General features: G+C 39.7%; 1 protein-coding gene across 2 annotated transcripts in view; it reads left to right on the top strand.

Moving 5' to 3' along the window:
- Nucleotides 1–4,596: 4,596 nt before the first annotated feature.
- The window catches only part of ARHGEF3 (Rho guanine nucleotide exchange factor 3), a 121,454-nt gene continuing 103,259 nt past the window's right edge, over nt 4,597–22,791 (top strand). For both annotated transcript variants that reach the window (XM_062610762.1, XM_062610761.1), the window contains exons 1-2: nt 4,597–4,786; nt 17,922–18,017. In XM_062610762.1, the coding sequence (XP_062466746.1) occupies nt 4,710–4,786; nt 17,922–18,017 (173 nt within the window). In that variant the 5' untranslated portion in view covers nt 4,597–4,709. The remainder of the gene's footprint in view (nt 4,787–17,921; nt 18,018–22,791) is intronic.

Raw genomic sequence — 22,791 nt, 5'->3', positions numbered from 1 at the left:
GGGATACAATTTAATTCTTTATTCTCTTAAAACTGATTTAATAAAGTCTGAGTTACCCATTATGTTCATTTTTATGGGCAGCTGCATTGTTGACAATGATTTCATATTTATAGCAGTCCATGGAAAAAGTAGAGATTGGTCATTTTGTCCTGTTCACGAAAAGCAAAGGAAAAGGAAATGTTCTTTCCTTAGTGTCAGATGTCACCTAAATGACCAGAAATTGAAGTGCTTGCCAATATTTACCTCAGTGCTAAAAGCTCAGTTCTTAATAATTTTGGTATTTTACTCTGATGCAGATACTTTGGGAAGGCTGGAGGTTTGAAAACATTGATAGGAGAATATGAGAGATGCTGGGTGGGGGGGAGCATGTGTAGTTAGCTATAATTGTTTAATATACTCTTTAATAGACATAATAGTTACAATAGTAAATATCAGTGAAAGAATAAATTAACATCTGGAGAATTTTCTTAATAAAAATACTTCCTTTTTAAGGGATGGGAGCTGTAACATTCAAGGCTGATTTACCACAAAAATCAAACTACCTTTTTTCCAGACTCTGCTGGTAGGTTCAGAGACCTTGACAATAGATGGAAGATTGAACTAACATGAGCAAGTGCATGGAATGCTGTCCTGTTGGGCTGCTGATTTAGTTGGAATTCTAACTATTCAGTTGGTACTGGTGTGCAAAAAGATGTACTTGAAGAGAGGCGGTCTTGATGATGGTACATGTCAGGTAAACTTACAATAGTCTTCTGAACTGGTAGCTTTCTCCAGAGGGGAAGTATGCACCTGTGGTTTTACCTACTTGTAAATGCTGCAACACGTACAGAACATATACGTGCTCTCTGTGCAAATTCTGTATTAATCCTGTGACTGTAAATCAACATCAAAGTGCTCACATAATTTGCTCTGAGTTTCTTTAATAGCCAACCATGTTTATTATGAGATTTTACTCCATCAGAAATATGTGGCTACTGATAATAATATTGGACTTTCCTAGGGAATATAACATTTCTTACTAATAGACCTAGACCTAAGATTATACAAAGAGCCTGGGAGACTGATACCATTTTTCCCATACCAGAGTACAGCAACCTTTGGAGGCTACGCTGCCTTTCATTGTAATACTGACTAATGCCAACAACTGCAGACCAAAAGTTCTTTTGTTACCTTTGATAGTACACTGAATATACAGATCAAACCTAAAAATAGAAGTCACCTCTTTCATGGTTGAGAAAATGTTATTTCCAACCCAATTAAAAAGGATTAAACTTGGCTGAAGACTGGATGCCTAGCACAGCCAATGGGAAAATGAAACACTTGGAGAATAAACTTGCTTATTTTTTACATAGTTACCAAACTAAACTGTCCTTCAAAGTTCCCAGAAGAATTCTACATTGAGGAAATGAGTGGCAAGAATATTTTCAGGGCAGATAGCTACTGCCTGGTGGAAGTAATCTACAATACAAACTGTGGAGCAATAATCACGGTATGAAAGTCTTTCACTTATATTTTCTAAACCTTTTATGAATGCTGTGGCCACACCCTTTTTACTTATGCTTTCTATCTCGATGATTCAACTGTTTTCAGTGGGACTGGTTACGAAATCAGATACTAACGATGTGAGTGGGACATACATCAGAGGCATTGTTTGGTGTGTCATAAGTCAGGGGTTTTTCCTCAGTGCACAGCTGAGGATATAAAGGACATAAGCAAGTGTTATTATCCTCATTTTACATGAGAAACGGATAGGAATTAGGTAAGAAGAAATGGATCCACTTCAGAAATGAGGCTGGTGTCAGCTGAAGACAAAGCAGGGGTTTGTGTCCTAATCTTGAGCCATAATGGTGCTTCTTTAAAGAATCTGTGACCAGTTGGTGTGTTTGGTTAGAGATCTTACTACTGGAGCCTTTACCATTGCAATAACTGATGTGATGGAATGATCCACAGGGCACTGTTCTACACTCCAGAGGTCTGTGGCAACAATGAAGCAAGCAATCTTTTGATGGAGCATGGTAGGAAACAGGGCAGCACAGCAAGAACTACAGGGGAGGTAAGAGGTAGGTTAGATTAGGGGCTGACATTAAGTGATGTGTTTTATGTCTCCTACAGCATCTGAAGTGTGAGTTACCTTTTTGACAGACTCTGCAGGAGCCTGTTTCAGTCTCATAGCACTCCTAGGTGCTGCTTACATTGCTTGACGTGAACCTGGTGTGCAAGAATGACTCCTTTATAATTTTGATGAAAATCATGAGTGATTTCATTGCTGTCAGTTACATCACACTTATTTCAAAATTAAAAGCGACAACAGAATTAGACCTACTTGTCTGTAGCAACGCCTAATGTAGGGGATGGACCCATAAAAGTCATTAGTCATCAACAGAAAGGAAACTGCTCTTTATTGTAGCTTTTGCTAACATGCCCAAGTGTGATTTTGGTGCTAGGAAGGAAACCACCGTCTCTTTGCAGAATAGTTGTTGGTCAACACTGAGGGTGGAGCAAGAATAATCATTACAGTGAATCAGGAAAACAGGACATGTTCTTATTTCTAAGTGACCCTCTTTGCTTAGGCTACCTTCGACCTGAGAAGTGCAGGTACAGGCATTTGAATATTCTTGCTCTTACCCTTAAATTGGCTTGTTAAACCTTTTTTAAGTATAACTCAGATATCACTGTATTTTAAGAAAACCTTTTGTACTGAAGGAGTAATATATTTAACACTTGCATTCTGTATTTTGCATACTAAAGAAACTGTGTGCTTATTAAGATTTAAAAGTGCTGAACAAACAGTATTTGCAAGTTGTGTTGTATAGTTTATCATCTTAAAAACCAGGAATTACAAGTTAGTAATTACTAAAAAGTGTGAAATCTCCCCGGACAACATTTTTAGTTGATGTGGTTCAGCAGATTCCAGTATGTTGCCGAATTAGAGAATTTACATCAATTTTTTATCCCCTGTGCAAGTAAGCCAGTGGAAATTTTGAGGATGCATAAAATAGACTAAAAGTTAAAGGTCTCTAAACAGAGCATCTCTTCCATTTCCTGATACTGAATGCCAACCAAAGCTTTAAAACAGGGGACTAGAAGTGTTAGTCGCCTTTACAGGCACAGTAAGCCCTGGATAAAAAATGGCAGCACTTGCTGTCTATTGCGGCTATGCTTTTGTAATAGGCATCACTTCAGTGGTACAACCAATGTGGGAAGGGGATGTCTGTTTCCCCGTTTTCCAGGCAGCAGCCATGATGAAGCCTCTATGTTTTAGAAATCCATTAGAAATTATCAGACCTGAGCAACCTCAAAGATTCCCCCATTCTGCTAATTATATTGATACTCCTGGGAGCCCAGGTTTTGCCTGTAACATAGTGTTGATTAAAACATAAATTCCTGTGTATAACTTTGCCAGAGGGCTAGAAAAGTGCCAGCTCCCCACATACCTGTCTAATCTATGTGAATTGCTGCTTTAGGAGCGGCAAAGAAATAGTTGTAAAATTGTGACATCTTGATAGGTATTTTCTAGTTGAATTGTCCCTAGTTTAAAAAGAATTATTTCACCTTAAGAACCAGGTTCTTTAAAGAAACATTTATACGTGAATTTAATTCCAGAGTGTTTTCATACTGTGTAAAGTGGAGTTCAGAGATTACTTTAGTATCCCAGACTGGAAAATTTAAGACATTTACTTAAAGAGGAAGGTCTGATGTTCCCATGTCTATATAGCATTTCTAGCCTCAGCAATTTGAAACAACAGAAAGATTAAATCTTGCTGCAGGATCTTAGGTTTGAAATGGAAACCCAAACCATAGCTGTGAAACACAATTCGTTATTTTCAAAGTATTTCTGGTGTCTGGGTTACAGAAGGTGGCAGGCTACTTTCCACCTTTGTTTTCTATTGGCTGTTTTATGTTGACAATACTGCTACTGCCAAAGCCTTCCCATCTACATTTGAATTTGCTTGTGTTAAGTGATGCGATTGTTAGTATTTATTATTACACTGAACTAGTGCCTATAGGCTGTGGTCATAGAAAATAAGATTATCTTTACTGAGCACAGTACAAACGCACACCAGAAGATAGTCCCTCACCTAAAGAGCTCATAATCTACTTGTTTTCAACCTCACAGCCGATTTATATTTTCTTTTGATCAATAAGGCTCCCTAGTGTGTTTCCGTACTTCTTTCCTCTAGAACAGCCGTGCCTATTAGCATCTTGTCACTGCTTTCCCCAGCTTGTTGACCGAATGGGACCTGCTTCTGGTTTCTTGCTGACTCTGAGTTTCTCAGCGTAGAACAGGGACCTTCTTCTGGTCGGGCTCCCCGCCTTCACCGTTTGCGCTCTTAACGTTGCGGTGGGAACTGAGCTTCCAGAGCGGCACAAGAGGTGCAAAGCTCGCGGCCCCGCCGTAGGGCACGGGGCAGCGTGCCGGTGTTCTTGCTCACCTCCGGTGTCCCCGGAGCCCTGGGAAAAGGCGGCCGCCGGTGGGTGTCAGCTGGCCGAGGCGGGGAGCTAGGAAAGGACCCACAGGAGCGGAAGGGAGCGAGGAAGAGGCGAGAAGCATAAAAGCGGTGGGACAGTAGAGCGGGAAGGGCGGAGCGCGGGCGGGGCCCCCACGTCTCCGCCCTCCGCCTGCCCTGACAGCAGCCGGGCTGGCTCGGGAGCCCCCTGCGCCGCGGCCGCTAACGGCTCCCGCCGCCTTTTCTCGTCCCTGTTGGCGGATGCCCCCGGGTGCTCGCCGGGGCGGCAGCTGCCGGAGCCGCATGCCGGGAGCCGAAGAGGAGCAGGCGAGTGCACGGTAAGGTGCTGTCTCCTGTGTCGGGGCTCTCTTTGGGGCAGGGGGCTGCTGGTCAGAGCTGGAGGAGCCCGGCTCCCCCGGGGCAGCTGGAGGCGGCAGTGGTGGGGCTGGCCACAGTGGTTGCGTTGTGCCTTCCCTCCGAGGGTCCCGCCGCCCCTTACGGGACTCACAGCGCGAGTGCTGCTTCTGTTAGGGAAAGGTCTCCCGGCAGCCCTGGGTACGTGTGTGTGTGAGCGGGGGGGGGTCGGAGCACTCTCCTGCTGTCTCCTCACGGCATCGCCGCCCTCCTCGCCCCTCTCTGGCGGTGCCCGGTTCCTCACCGTCGGGGTTGTGCCGGGGTCGGCGTGGAGCGAGGCGGACGCGAGCCGCCTCCTCAGGGACCCCTGGGCGCCGCAGCCCAGTGAGGGGCGTGAGGCGGCGGGCGCTGACCCGCTCCCCTCGGCGCTCAGCAGCTGCAGTTTGTGTTGATTTACTCTTTAAAGAACTTTTTGCACTCGCCGAGGGTGAAGTTTTGCACGGTGTCGGTTCAGATGGAAAAGCCCGCGGAGGAAAGGCCGAACTTCCAGGTGCCGGTTGCCTCCTTGGCAAACCAGCCCTAGTTCTCAGCCGTTGCTTCCCTCAGCGCAGCCTCCACCTCGGCGGGAGGAGGAGGGAGGTCTGTGGGCGAGAGAAAGTGGGAAAAACAAACAGCGAGCGTAATTCCCGGCTCTTGTGGAGGTGGGCATGGCACACCCGAACCGGCTGTGAAGGGACACGGCAGGAATAGCACGGCATGGGTCAGCGACGGGGCGTAAACAGTTAATGCTGGTGAGGGCCCCTGTAGGTAAGGTAGCTGTAAGGGTGTAAGGTAGCTGTAGAGCTGTAAGGTGGCTATAGGGCTGGTGTTGTACCGGTCATCTTAGTGGTGGGATGGGCGGTGACCAGAATTTATGGTTTTCTGAGGGACTGCCTACATTAATGCAGGAAATCCAGCTTTGGTAGTCAGGATCTTAGTTTTTCTGTGTAATTCTTAAGTGTTGTGCATATGTGAACGTTCATTTGTATAGTTTCTGTGTGTGCATACATACATTAATATAATTTATTAATATTCAAGGCCAGGTTTGACTGGGCTTTGAGCAATCTGGTCTAGTGGAAGGTATTCCCGCTCATTGCGGGGGGATTGGAACTGAATGATCCTTAAGGTCCCTTTCAACACAAACTATTCTGTGATTCTGTCATAATTTATAGTTGAATGTTATCCTTTAGTACCTCACATGCTACATTTTCATAGTGGAAGGGCAGAGAAAATTCCTTCCTTGTCAGACACTTGTTACAGTATTAGTTTGGTTGCATACCCAGCTCTGCAGCATGTACAGAGGTCTGCCGCCAAGTGCAGCAAGTCATGAGGCAGATGCTGCATCTACAGAGTTTGAGTTCAGAATAGGAGAAGCCATGGAATTTGGAAAGAAACAGAGTTAAAATATTTACTGCAGAACAGTAAGTTTTGCAGAGTGTAAGCAGGGGAGCGTGTGAGATGGAGCTGCCCCAGCGTACATGAAGAGAATGCCAGGAATATCTTTGGCTTGTCATTTAGCGGATTTAGTCCTTCTATGTAATTTTTCTTTTTTATGTAGATTTGCAGCCTGCTCTCAGTAAATATTTATTGCACAGTTTTAGTAAATAAAATACCGTATTGTTCTGAACAGCAGTCCTGTTTAAATTTGTCATCAGAATTGTGCATATCAGTCAGCAGTGTGACAAGGCCTTGTGACCTATGAAGACACTGTAACATTCAGCGTTGCTCCTGCACGTTTTCTCAGACCTCTGCTCTGTTCTGAATAGTGCACTTCTTCTCAGGACTGCTTTTGTGTAGACAGTTGTTCTGGCGTGATTCCAAGCTGTGGGAGTCTTACATGCGCATGATTTGGAGGTGTATTATGTGGAGCTTCCAGCAAGTGGCCAGTGAGACCACATGCCCTTAAACAAAAATCTGTTTGCTTTGCTGTTCATGAATTGAAGTGAGTGGTACTTGATTCTGCTTGGGAGTTTGTATGTAATGTCTTAATACTTACTCGGGAGCTAGTTTTCTCTATACTAAGTCTTTTGCTTTAGATGCCAAAGAAAATGAAACTGACCTCTTAATTCTGTTTATGTTAGAGGTTTATTTGTATGTTTGCAGTATTTTAGGTTTTTGAACAGTCTCTTTTGATGAAATATTAATTTTTCTTAGTATATTATTGTGAAAGCATCTGTTCACTGCTATAAATGCATTTAGAATCATTTTGGAGTACTTTGTGCATATTACATTCCAGACACCTTGAGTTAAGTGTGATGTGCATTTTGAAAGGGTTGCATTTGTTAAGAGTTGCTGTTTTACTCCTGTGTAATATGAAGGGAAACTGACAAATAAGCTTAGTGGAAGACTAGAAGACTTGGGCTGCTGTAAATCATAGAATCATAGAATGGTTTGGGTTGGAAAGGACCTCTAAGATCATGTAGTTCCAACCCCCTTCTCATACTATTGATTTATTTTGTTTAACTTGGTCTCTTAATGTTTAATTAAATCAGGCAATCCTATATATTTGGTAATTAAATCTTGGGGCTGTAAGTATTGCAAAGTTATGTAGGCTTTAAAGGTAAATAGTAGTACTTACAGATAAATAGGTAAATCTAGTACTTTATAGATAAATTCTAATATGTGACTTGGGAAAAGCCTGAGCAGAGCAGCACTACATTAGAATAAAAGATGGAGACAGATGAAAATACTTGAACTTGCTGGGCAAAGAGAAGTGTTGAAACTTTCATGTTTGCATCTATACTTGACTGGCTGGGAAAAAGGTTATCTCCACATGTTTAAAGTTTTCTAGGTCCTATAAAAGTCCCTTTGTTTTTTAAACCAAATTGTGCCTCTCAACTTGCGAGGGCATGTAGCAGATTTCAGTTGTCCGAGTTATGAAATCTGGAGTAAACAAATGGTCTTGCACAAGTCTCTAAGAACATGTAGAACTACTGTAGAGTAGCTGGTAAATAACTGGAAACTAAAGGACTCGGTAAATACGCTCCAGTGTCGTGTGATTAACAAACACCTCGTGCTTTGTAGTAACTGCAAAGTAACTACTCTGAAACAAATAGTTATACAGCATGTAATTGTGCTGGCCTCCATCTCCACCTGCAACATAAAGGATGTAAAGCAAAAACCCCAAAACCTGTTTTCCCATCTAGTGTCAAGCAGGGTTGAACATGAAGTGAAATGCTGTCAGTGACTGAGATGTAAACAATGATTAACTTGCAGGTGCTCAGCCTTACAGAATCCAGCTGAAGTGGTTAGATGCTAATGGGATCAGGCTGTTAATAGCTAAACACAAGGGCACATGTGTATGCTTATTTATTTACTTCTTCCTAATCACGTGCTGATGAGTAGTCTGAGGATTTCAAATCTGAGTGAGCATGCTGCCATAGGTACATGAGATATGTTAAAGTAATATGTGTCTTATACAGACCACTGCTGAGGGTGCTACTTGAAGGTATGGCCAGTAGTGAAATCCAGCAATCCTGTCTCCAAAAAATTGTTTAAATTGGACAAGAAGCAGATTTTACAATAAAACCTTTTTCTTCTTTTCATGTTAAATCATTATATATAAAACTAGAAATGCTAACTAAATGTGACTAGAAATGTGCCCTATACTGTTAATGATTACCCCTCTCCCCCCTTTCCTTTCTATATAAGCTTAATTACCCTTACAGCCTTGCAGTTCCCCTCATAACTCTGCAGGTGTAATCAATGTATGATACAGGTTGTATTCCAAAAGGCTTATTGGCTTTTATACCACTGAAGCTTGCATAAACTTGGAAAGTTGGCAGGATTTATCTGACCTTCTGTTGTTGCTGTAGAGCAAAACCAGCTGCTTTGCTGGTATCATCTCTCAAACATTTTAGTTGTTAAATAGAAGTACAGCTTTCGTTAGTTTATTTTAAATGTTTCAGCGTTTTTCCACAATAGATTTTTGGGACTATAACTAGGAGAAGAGTATGTCCATTACATTGTCTGTACTGTATCGGGAATCCTACTGATTTAAAATATTACAGTGTGTCTGGCTGGCATTCCCTCAGAAGGTTTTGTCTGGACCGTCACCTTCGTCCTGAAGACAGCAACCAGCTATTTGGATAGTGTGTGTTTTTGGGGGTGGCTGACTGCTTCTGCTTGTCCATGGCCTTAACTGGTGCATGCAGATAGTGGGTGGTTGGGAGAGGTCTGAGGCGCAGATGAATTGCAGTACAGCACTTATAGTCCCTATGTTTGTATTGACATAGGCTGTGGTGAGGATATCCCAAACCTGGGACCCCTCTGTATGTAGTGAGGTTCTTATGTGAGTGTAGGGAAAGTATTTTAAGGCTCACAGAAATAAATGCTGTCAAAATTAGCATTTGTTGGTGCTCCACAGATAACTCACTAATATCCTAGAACAAATTCTCTCAAGCAAGTCAGTTACTGTGGACAGGTGAACTTGCTAACTTTCCCATGCAGGTTTAGATTCTGACTGTTTAGCAATTGAAGGTGGTAAATTGTAAAGACTAAGAAGACAATTTTGGGACATTTCACCTTTTTGTCTGCTGTTCAAATCTATTAAATAACCAAATTATTAAATAAGCAAACTTCAATGACTTATTAAACTGAGCGGCAATTGTGAATGAAATAGTCATTATTATTAAAGTAGTAGGCTGAACAGATCATTTTAGTGTTAAGGACAGAGTATGTTTCCAAGCTGTGGGAGTCTTACGTGCACCTGATTTAGAGGTATATTATGTGGAGCTGCTTCCAGCAAGTGGCCACTGAGACTACATGCCCTTAAACAAAAATCTGATTGCTTTGCTATTCATGAACTGAAGTGGGTGATACCTGATTCTGGTTCCAGGTAGATAAAATTTTGAACCTGCTACCATCCCTGGCAGTGATGATTCTAGTAAAGGGGAAAGTGGGTTGTGTTTGTCTCAGCTGTGGTGGCATTTCTCTTGATTTCTGTTTATTCTTAATTTTAGTTTTATTTTCCTTGTTGAGGATAAACCCCTTTATTGTAAGGGAGTCAGGAATGTGTTGAAAGGAAGAGAATATTAAGTGCTAACAAAGTGCTAGTTTCAGAAAATAAATAAATAAATAAATTGTCCCTTATGTTGGTTCAGCTCTGTTTATCCCTTCTAATATTCTTTACAGAAGTCACACATAGTTCTGGAACTGGTTTTCCCTTAGTTATAATTTAGATTTATAAAAAAGAAATCATGGCAGAAATCTTTGTGTTTGTCACAACTTTTGTATAAGAAAGTGCTGGCTTTCAGATTGAGAATTTTTGAGGAGGATAGAGTTAAGTGAGCCTCAGAAATTGCTAGCTGTATGAGTCACTAAATTGGGAACATAAATACTCATAATCTTTGGAAGGAACCTCTTAACATTGTTTTGCTGCATAGTGTCAACTGCAAAACAATACAGTATGTTTAGATTAGAAGGAGTTGTATTTGCATTTGAAATCATAGTTTATGAAAACAATCAGATAACTTTTTGCCCTTTTTTTTTCTTGATGGCTGACTAAAGGCTAGCACCAAGTCTGCAGTAGAAGCTAGATTATTGCACTGTTGTGTTTTGTTTGCTGGCTTTGCTGATTAGAAATAAAAATTTGGAGAGGGGGAAGGAGCAGTGAAATGGCCAGTGCTGAAGAATTCTTTTTGCCTGCTGATAGAGTGGATAGGTTATTTTGTTTACTGTCTGATGCTGAAGCCAGATGCTTGAAATAGGAATATCTGGATCCTTTGGTGCAGAGACAAACAGATTTGTCTCAGAACAACGCAAGTAATTTTAACAACACTGCCAAAAAAATGTATTTCCTTTGACTAGGGTATAGTACTTGGTTTTCTGTGCATTCTGCTTAAACAGTATGTTTAATTTTTTTGTGCGCACCTTCTGCATTAGAAACCTTCTGTTTAAAACGTTCTGTTCAGCTCTTTGCTAGTGTTTCATAATGCTAGATTTTTCCTTAATCAGATAAAAGATTTAGTTGTGTTTATTACTGAGACACAGAGTACTGAAACGTTAGATTCTCTTTTTTTTTTTTTTTTAATGGATATGGCAATCAACTACCATTCCTAAAAGCACAAAAACATGCCCTATTTCCCCCTTCACCACTAAAGTTTCTGAGTTGAAACCACTAAAAGAGTCAAAGCTGACAATAACTGCAGATTGCACAGTGCAGATGAGTCCTTGTTGCTCTCAATCTCAGTGATGTCCAGTATTATATAATGCACTGATATGCAGGATAGACTAAACCAGCAGTCTAGTTCTGTCATAAATCTTTATTTTTCACAGCAATAACCAGCTCAGAAAAATCTGCATTTGTATTCTGGGGATAAAACACGTACATGTTCCTGCATGTGGTTTCTCTGATGCTGGTGTCTTACTGTACAAACATATTTGAACAGTGCTGAAAGATGTCTTGAATTATGACCACAACCTCTGTTTGATGCTGGTAAACTTCTCCATGTGCTTCCATCAAGGTGATTGAAGATAAATTGTAATATTGTCTTCCTTTGTTTCTTTTGGTGTTTTCTAGGGAAAAGAGCGAAGTCTTGGTAAACTAAAGAACTGCTCCTGTTGAGCACAGTGTCTCATAGTAGGCTGTATTTTTCCAGCATGGAGCATTATTCCATGTCAGTCCTCTCGCTTCAACCTGATGTGTATATGGCTGGAGACACTGTCTTGCAGTCTATAGCAAGTGTGTGTATGGGAGAAGGAGCCAAACATGGCACGCTCTGTCATGTTGGAGTGCTCTGATGGAATCATCAAATATGGAGTGAGATGTGCAATGCCTGTGGCTCTCTGAGCTACTTCCTCCAAGTATCTTCATATATACACTTGTATAAAGTACCTATATAAAACTTTTATGTGCTTCTTAAGAGGACAGAAGATGACTATTTTTAATGATATGCCTCAAGGACAGGAATAAAAACCCTTTCAAAAACAGGTATTTAAAAAGGTCTTCCAAAATATAATTCTTCAGTGCATCAGATGCATTTTTAAAGACTTTAAGAGAGTAAGTAATGGTATGCCACATGTTCATTGAGGTCAAAACTCACTTGAAATAACCACAGTGTGTGTGAAACAATGTGTATGGTATGCTAGGCTTGGGTTGAAGTGATTATGCAGTGTGGAGTTTCTCAGCACTGCTTGCTACTTGTAGTCAGGAGAAATACTCTTTGAGAGCTTCTTGAGTTTTAACTCTGATTTCACTGAGGTATGCTTTAGTGGCATGGAGGTGTTTGGCAGCTGCAGTATCTGAAAGCCTCCAAAAAACAATTTTGATGAAGAATTGGTTTTGCTTTTTGTTGTTACACAATTTAATAATGAGGCTTGTTTCAAATCTGTCCTTCAACAAACTGTTAGCCTAAGGCAGTTGCTGGTTAGGAGCTCAGCTCTATCAAGATGTGAGATACTATGCGCTTACTAACTGTATGTGGAAATGGGACTTTTCAGAAAGCAATGCAAGAGTAAATATATTTGCTCACTGGAAATGACAGGCTTTTCTGCATCTAGTAGGCAAATAGAAAATCACCTCTAAAATTACAGATGTTGCGATGTGTGTTGCTAATTAGTGACCTGCTGCTCAGGTTTTGTAAGCACAAAGACTTGTGCTTGGGAGAATGATGGTGTGTAACCCTCCTTATTTGTTTTCTGTTAGATGCACATTACTGCAGTGATTCTACTGCCTTCTTTTTTTTATTAAAAGGAATAATAGTTTATGCATTGAGGGGGCCTTACGGTCCAATAAAGCTTTTTTCACAGTTGTTTTATCAATCAACTATAAGGAGATACTATGTCAACAATGCAAAGTATTTTGGTGAAGGTAAGGAGCTGTGGGGACGTGATTTATCAGAAGATACTGGTTATTTTTACTTTAACTGTAGTGAACAGCTGCTGAATGATATGTGACTTTTTTTTTTTAACTACTGCTACTGGGAATATCTCATTTGCCTAGAGATACAAATAGGGAGTGGAGGGAAAGGCACAAAAAAGATTTCTAGCCTGAGGATCAAAATGTATCTACCTTTTTTAACACAGGCAGGAAAAAGAGAGAGAAAGAAGGTGGGCTTTATGTAGGGAATATGATTTTAAAAAGATGGGCTAATACTTCCCCATATCTCCTGGATATAAATCACATCCTGGTTTGAGCCCATGGAGTGTCCTGGCTTCAACACTTTTCTTAAGTCGCCTAATTTTTTTCTGTTCAAATGATCCTGTAATGCTGGTCTGTACGAGTGTTCAGAGGCTTGTGTACTGTGTTATAGTAGATCCTTTTTCCCCCCTTGATTTTTGTCCATTTAAGAGCAATTGCAGCACTTCTGGAGCCAAATCAAAATGGATAAAATGCACTTAAATATAACAGTTTTCAGTTCCTGAGCTTGTGCTTACCATTGCTGGGCTTTTCTCTGCCTGTATGATGTGTAATAATTAACTCTAAGGCAGCTGAACTGATAATGCATCAGATAATCCAAGTTAATTTTAATGAAAGCATAAAAATGAATTTCTTTATAACTTTGAGGTATGTGCTTCCTGCTGGGTACTCTAGTATTAAACAATCTGTGCTTGCTCATAGAAGACTAAGTAGACTAAATTTCAGATGTCTGTGGAACCAGCAAGGATGTTTCTTCAAGGCTGTGCCCTCAATAAGATAGTGACAATAGCGTTAAACGTAGCTGCTATAAATAAAGTCTTTGACATTGTTTTCCTATGTTTTTGTTCTGGAATTGCCTTTTGCCCACTTCCTCCTATTACAGCACAGCACAATCTCTAGGACACCACCTAATGAAAGTGCATGCTCCTTATCTGGAACAGTCAAGGTTGAGTGTGCAAGCAGAGGATGAGGAACAGAATACATCTGAAGCAGAGTCTCTTAAATAAATATTCATTGACTTGCCTTAGCATCTGCCTTCAAGTTATTAAGAGGGTAGCTGAGAGATTTATTTCCCTCCTTCAAGTTTCATCAGGTATAGTGCCTATGCCATAAAGTTCAAGTCCAAACAAGAACTGGATGGTAATGCAGAAAAAGGCACCTGTGAATAGCATATTTTTTTCTGAAAGTTCTTCCTTTGCTTCTTGAATTTAATGTAATTTTCTAAGATGTTAATATTGCTGGTGGCAGATTTCTGTGGATACCGGGGAATAGTGTTAATATTCTGGTTGAATAAACCCAAAACCAGTATATTAGAAACAAAATCTTACTTTGCCAGTTTTAGCTTTAATTTTGTGTGGTTCACCTTGAATATAAACATTATTTTTGGAGATCAGTAGTCTTTCAATAACACTTCTACCCACAACAGAACAATTCAGTTTTATTTTGGATCTCCTGAAGCAGTTCGTATTCACTAGAAATTCTTCCACAAAATATTCTTAATGCTTGAAAAAGGGTATCCCCTTCTGCATCTTAAAATAGAGAAGTATTTATTTTAAGAATAGTTATTTATTCTGAAGAAAGAGTCTAAGAGCAGTCTGTGGGCCAACAGTGAGTCAGGATAGAATCTATAGGCGTAGAAGTTTTCATTGAAATTACTTGAATGTAATTTCAAGTGCAGTGGTAGTATTTGGTATCCATGGCTTTGGAAAGTGTAGCTGGAGACCAATTTTCCACGTGTCATGTAGAAATGAAAAAACTCACGGTATTTTGACAAGGCCATAAAACTTGTCAGTGATGTGGGGCTCAGCTGTTTAATTACCTGTTGCTTCTGGTAAAGTGAATTAGGACCTGTGTAGACCTGTTGTCAAGAATAAGATGACAAAAGTATCCCTGCTGATGTTCCAGAAGTTAGTCTGACTCATTGCTGGGCAGCCTCTGCGGTATGAATGAGAAGCGCTGCTGGATGGCAGTGCTGAATGGACACTCGGTTGCAAAGCTTTAACAGTCTCTTCCTCCTTGACAGACAATAAGGAGGAGTATGATTTGAAAGACTGGCTAATGTAGACAAAAATAATTCAAGATGCTACAGGACATGATCCTACAGCTGACGGGGATTCTGTGATGGGTATTGCTGGAGCATTGGTCTGGGAAATTTGGGGGATGCTTGGGACAGGCTGCCCAGGGAGGTTGTGGAGTCTCCTTCCCTGGAGACATTCAAAGCCCGCCTGGACACATTCCTGTGTAACACTATCTAGGTGTTCCTGCTCCGGCAGGGGGATTGGACTAGATGATCTTTCGAGGTCCCTTCCAATCTCTAGCATACTGTGATACTGTGACTCCCTGCTCCTGACTTGCAGAAGTATGCTCTTGGCTGCTGCAGTGCAGAGGACAGGAGAGGGGCAGTCAGGCAGGCATGGTGGTATTTCCCATCTGTCTTTTTTCAGTAGTAGCTGAGGAAGGATGCTTGTCCACTGTTGTATCAGCTGCCTGTTGTGCCTCTCTTTTCCACACATGTAAGTGAAGAGTGCATTTGTTTAGTGAGTGACTTGGCAGATCTCTTGTGTTATTGTAAACTGAGCAGATGAGGCTGCAGAGCATGACTGTGTATCCTGAAAGAACATTTGGATACCCTCGGTATCCAAAAAGCCTGCTGTCTTATCCAGCATATAGATACCTTTCTGAAAGTGTGGTGGACAAGATCTTGCTGTCAGAATGAATATATGCTGGTCTCTTGATGCCTCCTTTTGTGTTACAGAAAACACCATAAGCAGGTTTTTGTAAGATTCTGAGGTTGTCAGGCAGAAGGAGTACGATATATTACTGTCATTCTCAGATATTGAACTGGAAATGTGAGGGAGTTGAAGTTTGACAAGGTATATTCCTCTCTGTATTTTATGTGGTTTCCTTTGTGGAACATATGAGAACATAAATTGGGCGTATGCCATGTCTAATTTATTTTCTGTTAGATATGTGTCAACCTTTATCACCAATTGTTCATAGAAAAGTTTGTAACACATTAACGTTAATTTCTGTCCTCTGCTTTTACTCTTGTTTCAGTGTGAAAGTCTCCATGAAAAGATACATGGAGTGCTTGCTTAGATGCTTTCAAGGGTAGGAAAGGAAGTGCTGAAAACGTGTTTTTTTTGTTGTAGTTGTGCCCTGAACACTGGTACTACTATAATAGTGGTTCACAAGTGAACAGCAGATGTTTGCTGTGTTGTCTTTTGGGTTTATCATCTTTAGTGGCAACCTTGTGTTTTTGTAATTTGAATCTTTCAGCTTCCAGCTGAGAATTAATGGACTGCTTTTAACCTTCCCTTGAACCTTTGATCTTACCTGTACGAGTGACTGTAAGAGGAGGTGAAACTCCTGTTGGCATAACTTGCATGATCATTGAAGCATCTGGGCTTTCCCAATGTGGAGTAGGAATTCATTACCACAAGAGAAGTTTTAATTTGTCCTGTCAGGAAATTGCTTCCTGAAAGATCGGAGCTTTACAATAGATGGTTAAGTAGGGATCCTTGCACTGCTGCTTCCAAGTGTGTTTAACAACAGCTCCCCTCTTCGTGCACTATTATAGACTAGAGAGGCAAGTAATAATGTAGCTTTCAAAACTTGCTGCTGCTCAGCCACTAATAAAATTGCTGTGAGATTTTGTGTGTTTGTCGTTGTTGCTGTATTTGTTTTATTTTATTTTTAATTTTTTCAAAGTGACACATCTTCAGAATCAGGAGTAAATTTGAGGTCAGGCACTGATCCAAAAAGAGGCCACATGGCTCAGTCTCTGTTCCTGCCCTCACAGAGGTGAGGCATTTGTTGTTCTCCCTTTCAGAATAGTCTTCTGGGTCTTTAAAACAAGATCTCAGGAAACAAATTTGCTTAGAAACAGGCTGTGTGGAATTGTTATCCCTTTCTGTTATGAGGGATGTTAAAAAAAATAATACAAAATTAAGGGCCTGTACTTGTAAATCCATTCTGTTTTCTCTGACATGGCAGTGACACATGCTCTGATCACAGTGAAGGGCAGGTAAGGAGATGACCTCAGTTTTAGTAAGGACCTAATTTCGTTGCTGACTTCTGGGACTTCGGTCTGATCAACATGCTTGCTAGAGCTGTTTGTCTACTCCTGCATGGCCATAATTTTGAAACCAAGATCAGCTTTTTCTTCAAAGTACTGGTTTTGTCAAGCTTGGCCTCATCTGCCCATGGCTGATGGGACACTTGCACTGTGCTCAATTTTTCATGCTGTCCATGACTGTCAAGTCAGATTTTGACCCAGGTTTCACACTGGTTAAACTAGCTTTTTAACGGTCCATTCTACCTTATCTTGACAAGCATAGCCCATTTCCTGGTTATGTTCCAGTAGATATTAACTGACATTACAGTTGAACATGTTCTCCTTTAATCAATTAGATCTTTGTTCTGATGATAATGGAAACCAGGTGTCAAATCAAGAGCAGTAAGATGACTTTTCCTGTCTCTCTTTTAAAAGAAGGTAGGGTGTGGGGACTAAGCTCCATGTTAACTTTGTGGATCCTGTTACCAAAAAGTGTTCATGTGGAAATTAACTTGCCTTATCTAGAGACATAATTTGTTCTTACTGTACAAGTTGTTTACTTGAAGCACCTTTGGCCATACAGACCTTTTGGATGCATTGTAACTTGGACATTGCTACTGCCAGCATTTGAGTGTGTCTGTGCTGGTTTTGGGAGTGACTTCAGCCATGACTGAATTGTTATTTTCTGCAAATCAGCAAAGTATGATCTTAAGTTATTAAAATATGGATCTTATTAAAATATGCTAAAAAGCTTCTGTAAATCTTTACATATCAGAAATTGCCATTTTCTTCCCAGTGTTGTGTGGATCATTCCATGGCAACACTAGCTCTGACTGCTGCTTTGAATTAACATAACTGACACTGTGCATAGCCCTGGATCCAGGCTTGCTGACATCAACTCTTTTGGCATGGATTCAGAGAAGTAAACAAAAGACAATCAGTGTTGAGTTTGGCATAAGTAGCAAGTCCACAAAACTGCCAAATCCTTCTCAGTGTATTCATCCAATTAATCCCATTGATTTAGGACGTTTACTTAAGTGAATAAAACATACTGTATTTGGTCTTAAGAGTTCTTGTCTTAAAATTTAGGTTTTCTAATGAATTAGTAAACACATTCTTCACTCATATTGCATTTTTCATGTTTTTTCATGTTGTTCCTTTGTAGAAAAAAAATGAATTCTGAAAGTTCAACACTTACCATAAGTAGCCCTTCTGTAATAAGCCAATGCGCCAGAGGAGGACTGGAGGAAGAAAAAGTTTGGTAAGCTTTACTTCTCATTTCCTAAGAGGTTAGTAGACAGCAGTATTGGGAGATGTAGTTTTGAAATAAAGTAAATAAATAAAGTAATTTTTTATGTTATAACTTTGCATTAATTTTGTGTTATTTAATGAGAGAAGGAAAAAGGGACACAGTTTTTTGTCTTGGTTTTGAGTATTAGCAGATGCCCATGGACAGGGTGTCATGGGGGCTGGGAAATGGAAAAACTCCTGTTCACTTCAACAGTTGTACTCATGGAATCTTTCACATATAGCAAATGTCTTAATCTCCCAATGCTGCTGCTATGCTTATGCAGTGCTGTTACTAGTGCCCTGCAGTACTGTACATGGTTGTGGTCTCCTGAGACTTATGCTCTGAGAGATATGACAGAGTCAATAGGTTGTACTTCTTATTAAAAAAAACCAAAACACAAAACTAATCTGTACAGGAGAAAAAAAATACTATGATGTTCAGTGACAGATCTGGACAAATGCTCATGCTTCAGGACAAGGCGTGTGAAAACTGCCACTGACCATGCAATTTTTTAGCACCTTGTTTGGTGTTTTCATGAAGGGAACAGGGTGTTGAGACTATTTCAGCTGTGTTAATGTGAGCCTTCTATTGAGATCCTCTAATTTCACTTGCTGTTGTTCGCTAGGATTTAGGCACACAGTTTATTTGCAATGTAGAAAACACTAAAGCTCGTAACAGGAACTTTGTACTGCTTCATAGTAATTTTTGATAATGTTGACTAAAATAGTGGGAGAGTACAGTTTGTGTTGTCAGGTATTACAGTATTGTGAATAGATGGTTTGATTTGTTACAAATGTGTAATTGTCCTTAGGGAAAGTGGTGGAAAATAGCAGATTTTACTTGTCTACTAGTCTTTGATTTGCCTTCGGTTATGTCTGTCCTGCTACTCCCTTTCCCCACCAAATTATCCTCTATATTGTTTGTGTACACTAATCTACAGTTTCTTTGACATGCATTTTTTTATACTTGCTAATACTTTTAATCATTAAACATTGTCTTCCTACAATTCTTCACTAAATTAGTCAGAGGTTAGAGCAGTAATTGTTTTCTCCTTCATGATTATATACATGTTTATATTTAATATCCAAGGATGCTTAGGACTTCTAATTAGGGGATAAAACAGCTTGCTCTTTTTTCAGGCATTGTAAAATTACTGTGGGATTTGATGTTAAATAAATATCCACAGTTCCAAATGCTCATCTGCAGGAGCAGACATACTGTGCTGAATTACAAGGAAATATTTTAGCCAGGTTTAGGTGTGCTTCATATATTCTTAAGTGCGTTTAAACCTGTGTAGCAACCAACAATATCGCTTTTGTTAGCTTCTTATTTTGTAACCCAACATCTTGTTTGTTAAAAAAGGCCATGATGTTTGCAATCAATGGAATTTTAGTGAGTTTTTGATTTCAGAAGCCAAATGGTCTGGTGCATACGTGGTATGAATGCAAGACGTGGCTATCTGTACTATCTGTGGCTCAGCTATCACTTTGTGGAGGCAGCAAATACAGTGGTGAAAATATTGTTCAGATCTATGTGGAATACTTACAGTTTTCTGAAGTTTTCTTTTTTCCTTTGTATTGTGGGGTTTTGTGTGTTATAGAACTGAATAAACATGATTTTTCTTAGCCTCATAATGTGCTATGTTGCACTGCATTACTGCGTCATGTGTCTATGATTGCTTTTTCATTGTTTGATTCTTGAAATGTATTTACATTCTTTATGGGTTCTCTGTTGTTTTGGTTTTTTTTTTCATGAAAATGTGACTGTCAGTGAGGACTGGTGTTAGTCACAGCAAGATCAGGAATGTATACTATTAAAAGTATGCAGTAACAATGTAAATTATTCAATCCAGTCAAAAGTCTCTGTAAAGTAAAAGCCCCGAGCAAGACCTTATCTAGCATTTAACAATTGCTTATGATGCATGGAAAAGGTTTTGGTGTTGGCTAAGACCTTATATTCAGGCCCCCTACAAAGAAAGGAGGAGTAAATGATTGACCAATGGCAATTTTTACACACAGCCAGAAGGCAAAGTTCTTAATCTTTTTCCTTAAATTATTACTAAAATTTGAACAACCTAATGATATTTTATTTTTAAACATGAACAACAGGTTGGTACACTTAATATCAAGGAATTAATATTATACAACAAGCTTGTGGTGGAATTATCCACATAACCTTGGTACATTGTGAAGTTTTCTCAAGGGCTCTGACTAAATTTGTTCGGATAAATGTCGTTGGATACTTTTGCTCAAAGTGTGGTGCCTTTGTTCAGGTGGTAAGTTTAAATTGTTTTTTCTTGTCCCACTCCTCAAAGTAATGTTTAATTTTCTCACTCTTAATGACTGCCAGTGAAAATTTTATTCTCATAAATTCTCTACTGGACGGTGTCCTTTTTTAAAGCTGCCATGAATACTTTTGGCATGATGTATTTTTATATTGGGTAGATTAGAGGAGGAATTATAAAATGAAAGTAAATAATTCACTAAATTACTTTTTTTCCTCTTACAGAAGATGGTAGTGTAACTTTATAGAGCATGAAGTGTAACTGGTCACACAGCACTAGCTAGCTAGAATTTCGAAGTTCATGGAAAGGCATGCAAAAGGGAAGAGCTATCAATCTCAATCTCCCCAAAATGCTAATGGGTATTGGGAATTCTATGGTTTAACTACCATACTGACTGTGAAGAGAACATCTGAAACCTTTTCTGCTTTCTTTCTCCAGAGCTAATACCAGAAAAGAATATAATATGCTAAGATGTTAAAAAGTTTCTGGAAAAAAAAAATAAATACAAGAAATATAGTTCCTATTGGAAGTTTGAATTTCAGAAGTCCCTCCTCTGTTCCCAGTTACCTTGTAAAGCCATTTACAAATTCTGCCATTCCTTTTCATTAGTGTTTTATGTCTGCATAGTTTGTACCTCTATGAGATAACATTAATTGAATTCTCAAATCTGCAATGCTTGGTTGCTTCTGTTGATTTCCTCACTCCCCAGTATATATAATCAAGATTATAGCAACAAAAATATGCTATTAGTAGTACTAGTGTGACTGCTGTAAATGTCTGATAACTAGAGGGCACCACAGCGAAATTGGTGTGTGAACCAGACTAAGCAGTTCTTGATAAACGTGAATACTGAGAAATGTAGCTGATCCTGTTGATATTATGACCATTCACTCTCTAAGCCAGTATGGATCAGCCTTTGAGCAAATAAAGGCTTGAGAGCATTGAAATTCTAGAAGCTACTGATTTGGCACATTCTCAGTTTCTTAATGTTGAAAATTAGAAGAAAGGCATTAAAGATAAGGACCAAGTGGGAACTTTGTCAATTTGTCTATGCTTACTATGAAAGCTGGCTGGCACGTTGTTTTTCATAACAAATGTGCAGGGGAATTGGAAATTTTCCAGTTTTTATTACTCTGTGTGGATTTAAAATGTGTTTCCTCTAGGCTGGATGAAATGGTGCTAGTCACTTCTTTATCTTTTTTACATAGGATTAAACAAGGAAGTATTTCAGCTTTTTAAAGCTGATAATAGAAATTTGGGGTTCTGGCTCTCTCTCATTACTAACTTTGTGGTGCTTTGGCTTTCCATGTCTGTCTCCAAATAATTCTGCCCTATTGCTTACTGAGTATGCAATGCGGTCCTTTTTCTGTACTGAAGTTTGCCATAACTTTTAGAGTAAATCTTTCTGAGAACTCTCTGGCATAAGGAAATAAATCTATAAATCATAGAACTAATAGAACAGGCATTGTTATGTGTAGACTACAGCACATTCTGTCTGTCATTGTATTTATAACTTGACTTAAGCTGAGTTTGGGGACAGAAGCTTCTTTAGATCTTGTTTAGTTTTTGTCTTCTGCTGTTTCAGCTTTTCTTTACAGTCTGACATGGAAATAGTTTTGTAATCTATAAAGGCATGTGGGTACTGGTGCTGATCTTGGCTGAGAGCAGTGGCATGCAAATAACAACGTTAAATATCTTACATGAAACCTTTAATTTGGAATCTGTCATTTTTGAGGAGTTACGTGTTTCATGGGGGGCTTGATTTACAGTCATGCTTCTGCACTAAACTATAATAGAAGAATAACTCGCTTTCTGATAAATTTACTCTAGAGAAATGGACAATTTCTAACTTATTTTGGTGACTTGGAAAAGGGGAGCTATTGAAACTCACCTGTATAGCGAGAAGGAAGACAAACTGAGATACTGACCTTGGGTATTACTGAACTTAACTGCAAAACCCACTCCATAATTGCATATGTTGAAAGAGAAGGGCTTACTGTCATGTCTTAGTGTGTATACATGTTGGTTGCAGAGAGATTGTTGGGATCTCTCTCCTAACACTGGCTGGTGTGATGTGTGGCACTGGTTCTTGTCATGCAGCTGTGGCTATGCAGCCACTCTGATGAGATTGGGTCAGCTGTCTGCCCTACACATGGCTGCGTTGTCATGCTGAAAACACCTTCTCTGCAGGAAGATGCCATGACATTTTCTCACAAAATTGGAAGAGCCTACTTTTCTGGTTCAGTATCCACATAACAGTCCTTCCAGCTCAGTGTTGTCTATATGAGGCTAGATATCATTACAATGCAGTGCTCCCATTTAAAGGGGTGTTCTACAAAATGGACAGAGAGAGGTAAAAAAGACCATCTTTACGGGCCTGTCCTTGGGATTCTGTAAGCTTATCCTGTAAATTCAATGTGTTAGAGATTTTGAGGTAGGAAACCAGGTAATACAATATGG

The sequence above is a fragment of the Pezoporus occidentalis genome, unplaced genomic scaffold (assembly GCF_034315485.1).
Source record: "Pezoporus occidentalis ecotype Australia unplaced genomic scaffold, CSIRO_AGI_Poc_V1 ctg149, whole genome shotgun sequence".
NCBI lineage: Eukaryota > Metazoa > Chordata > Aves > Psittaciformes > Psittacidae > Pezoporus > Pezoporus occidentalis.
The sequence above is the reverse complement of the archived record's forward strand: the minus strand, read 5'-3'. Positions and strand labels throughout refer to the sequence as shown.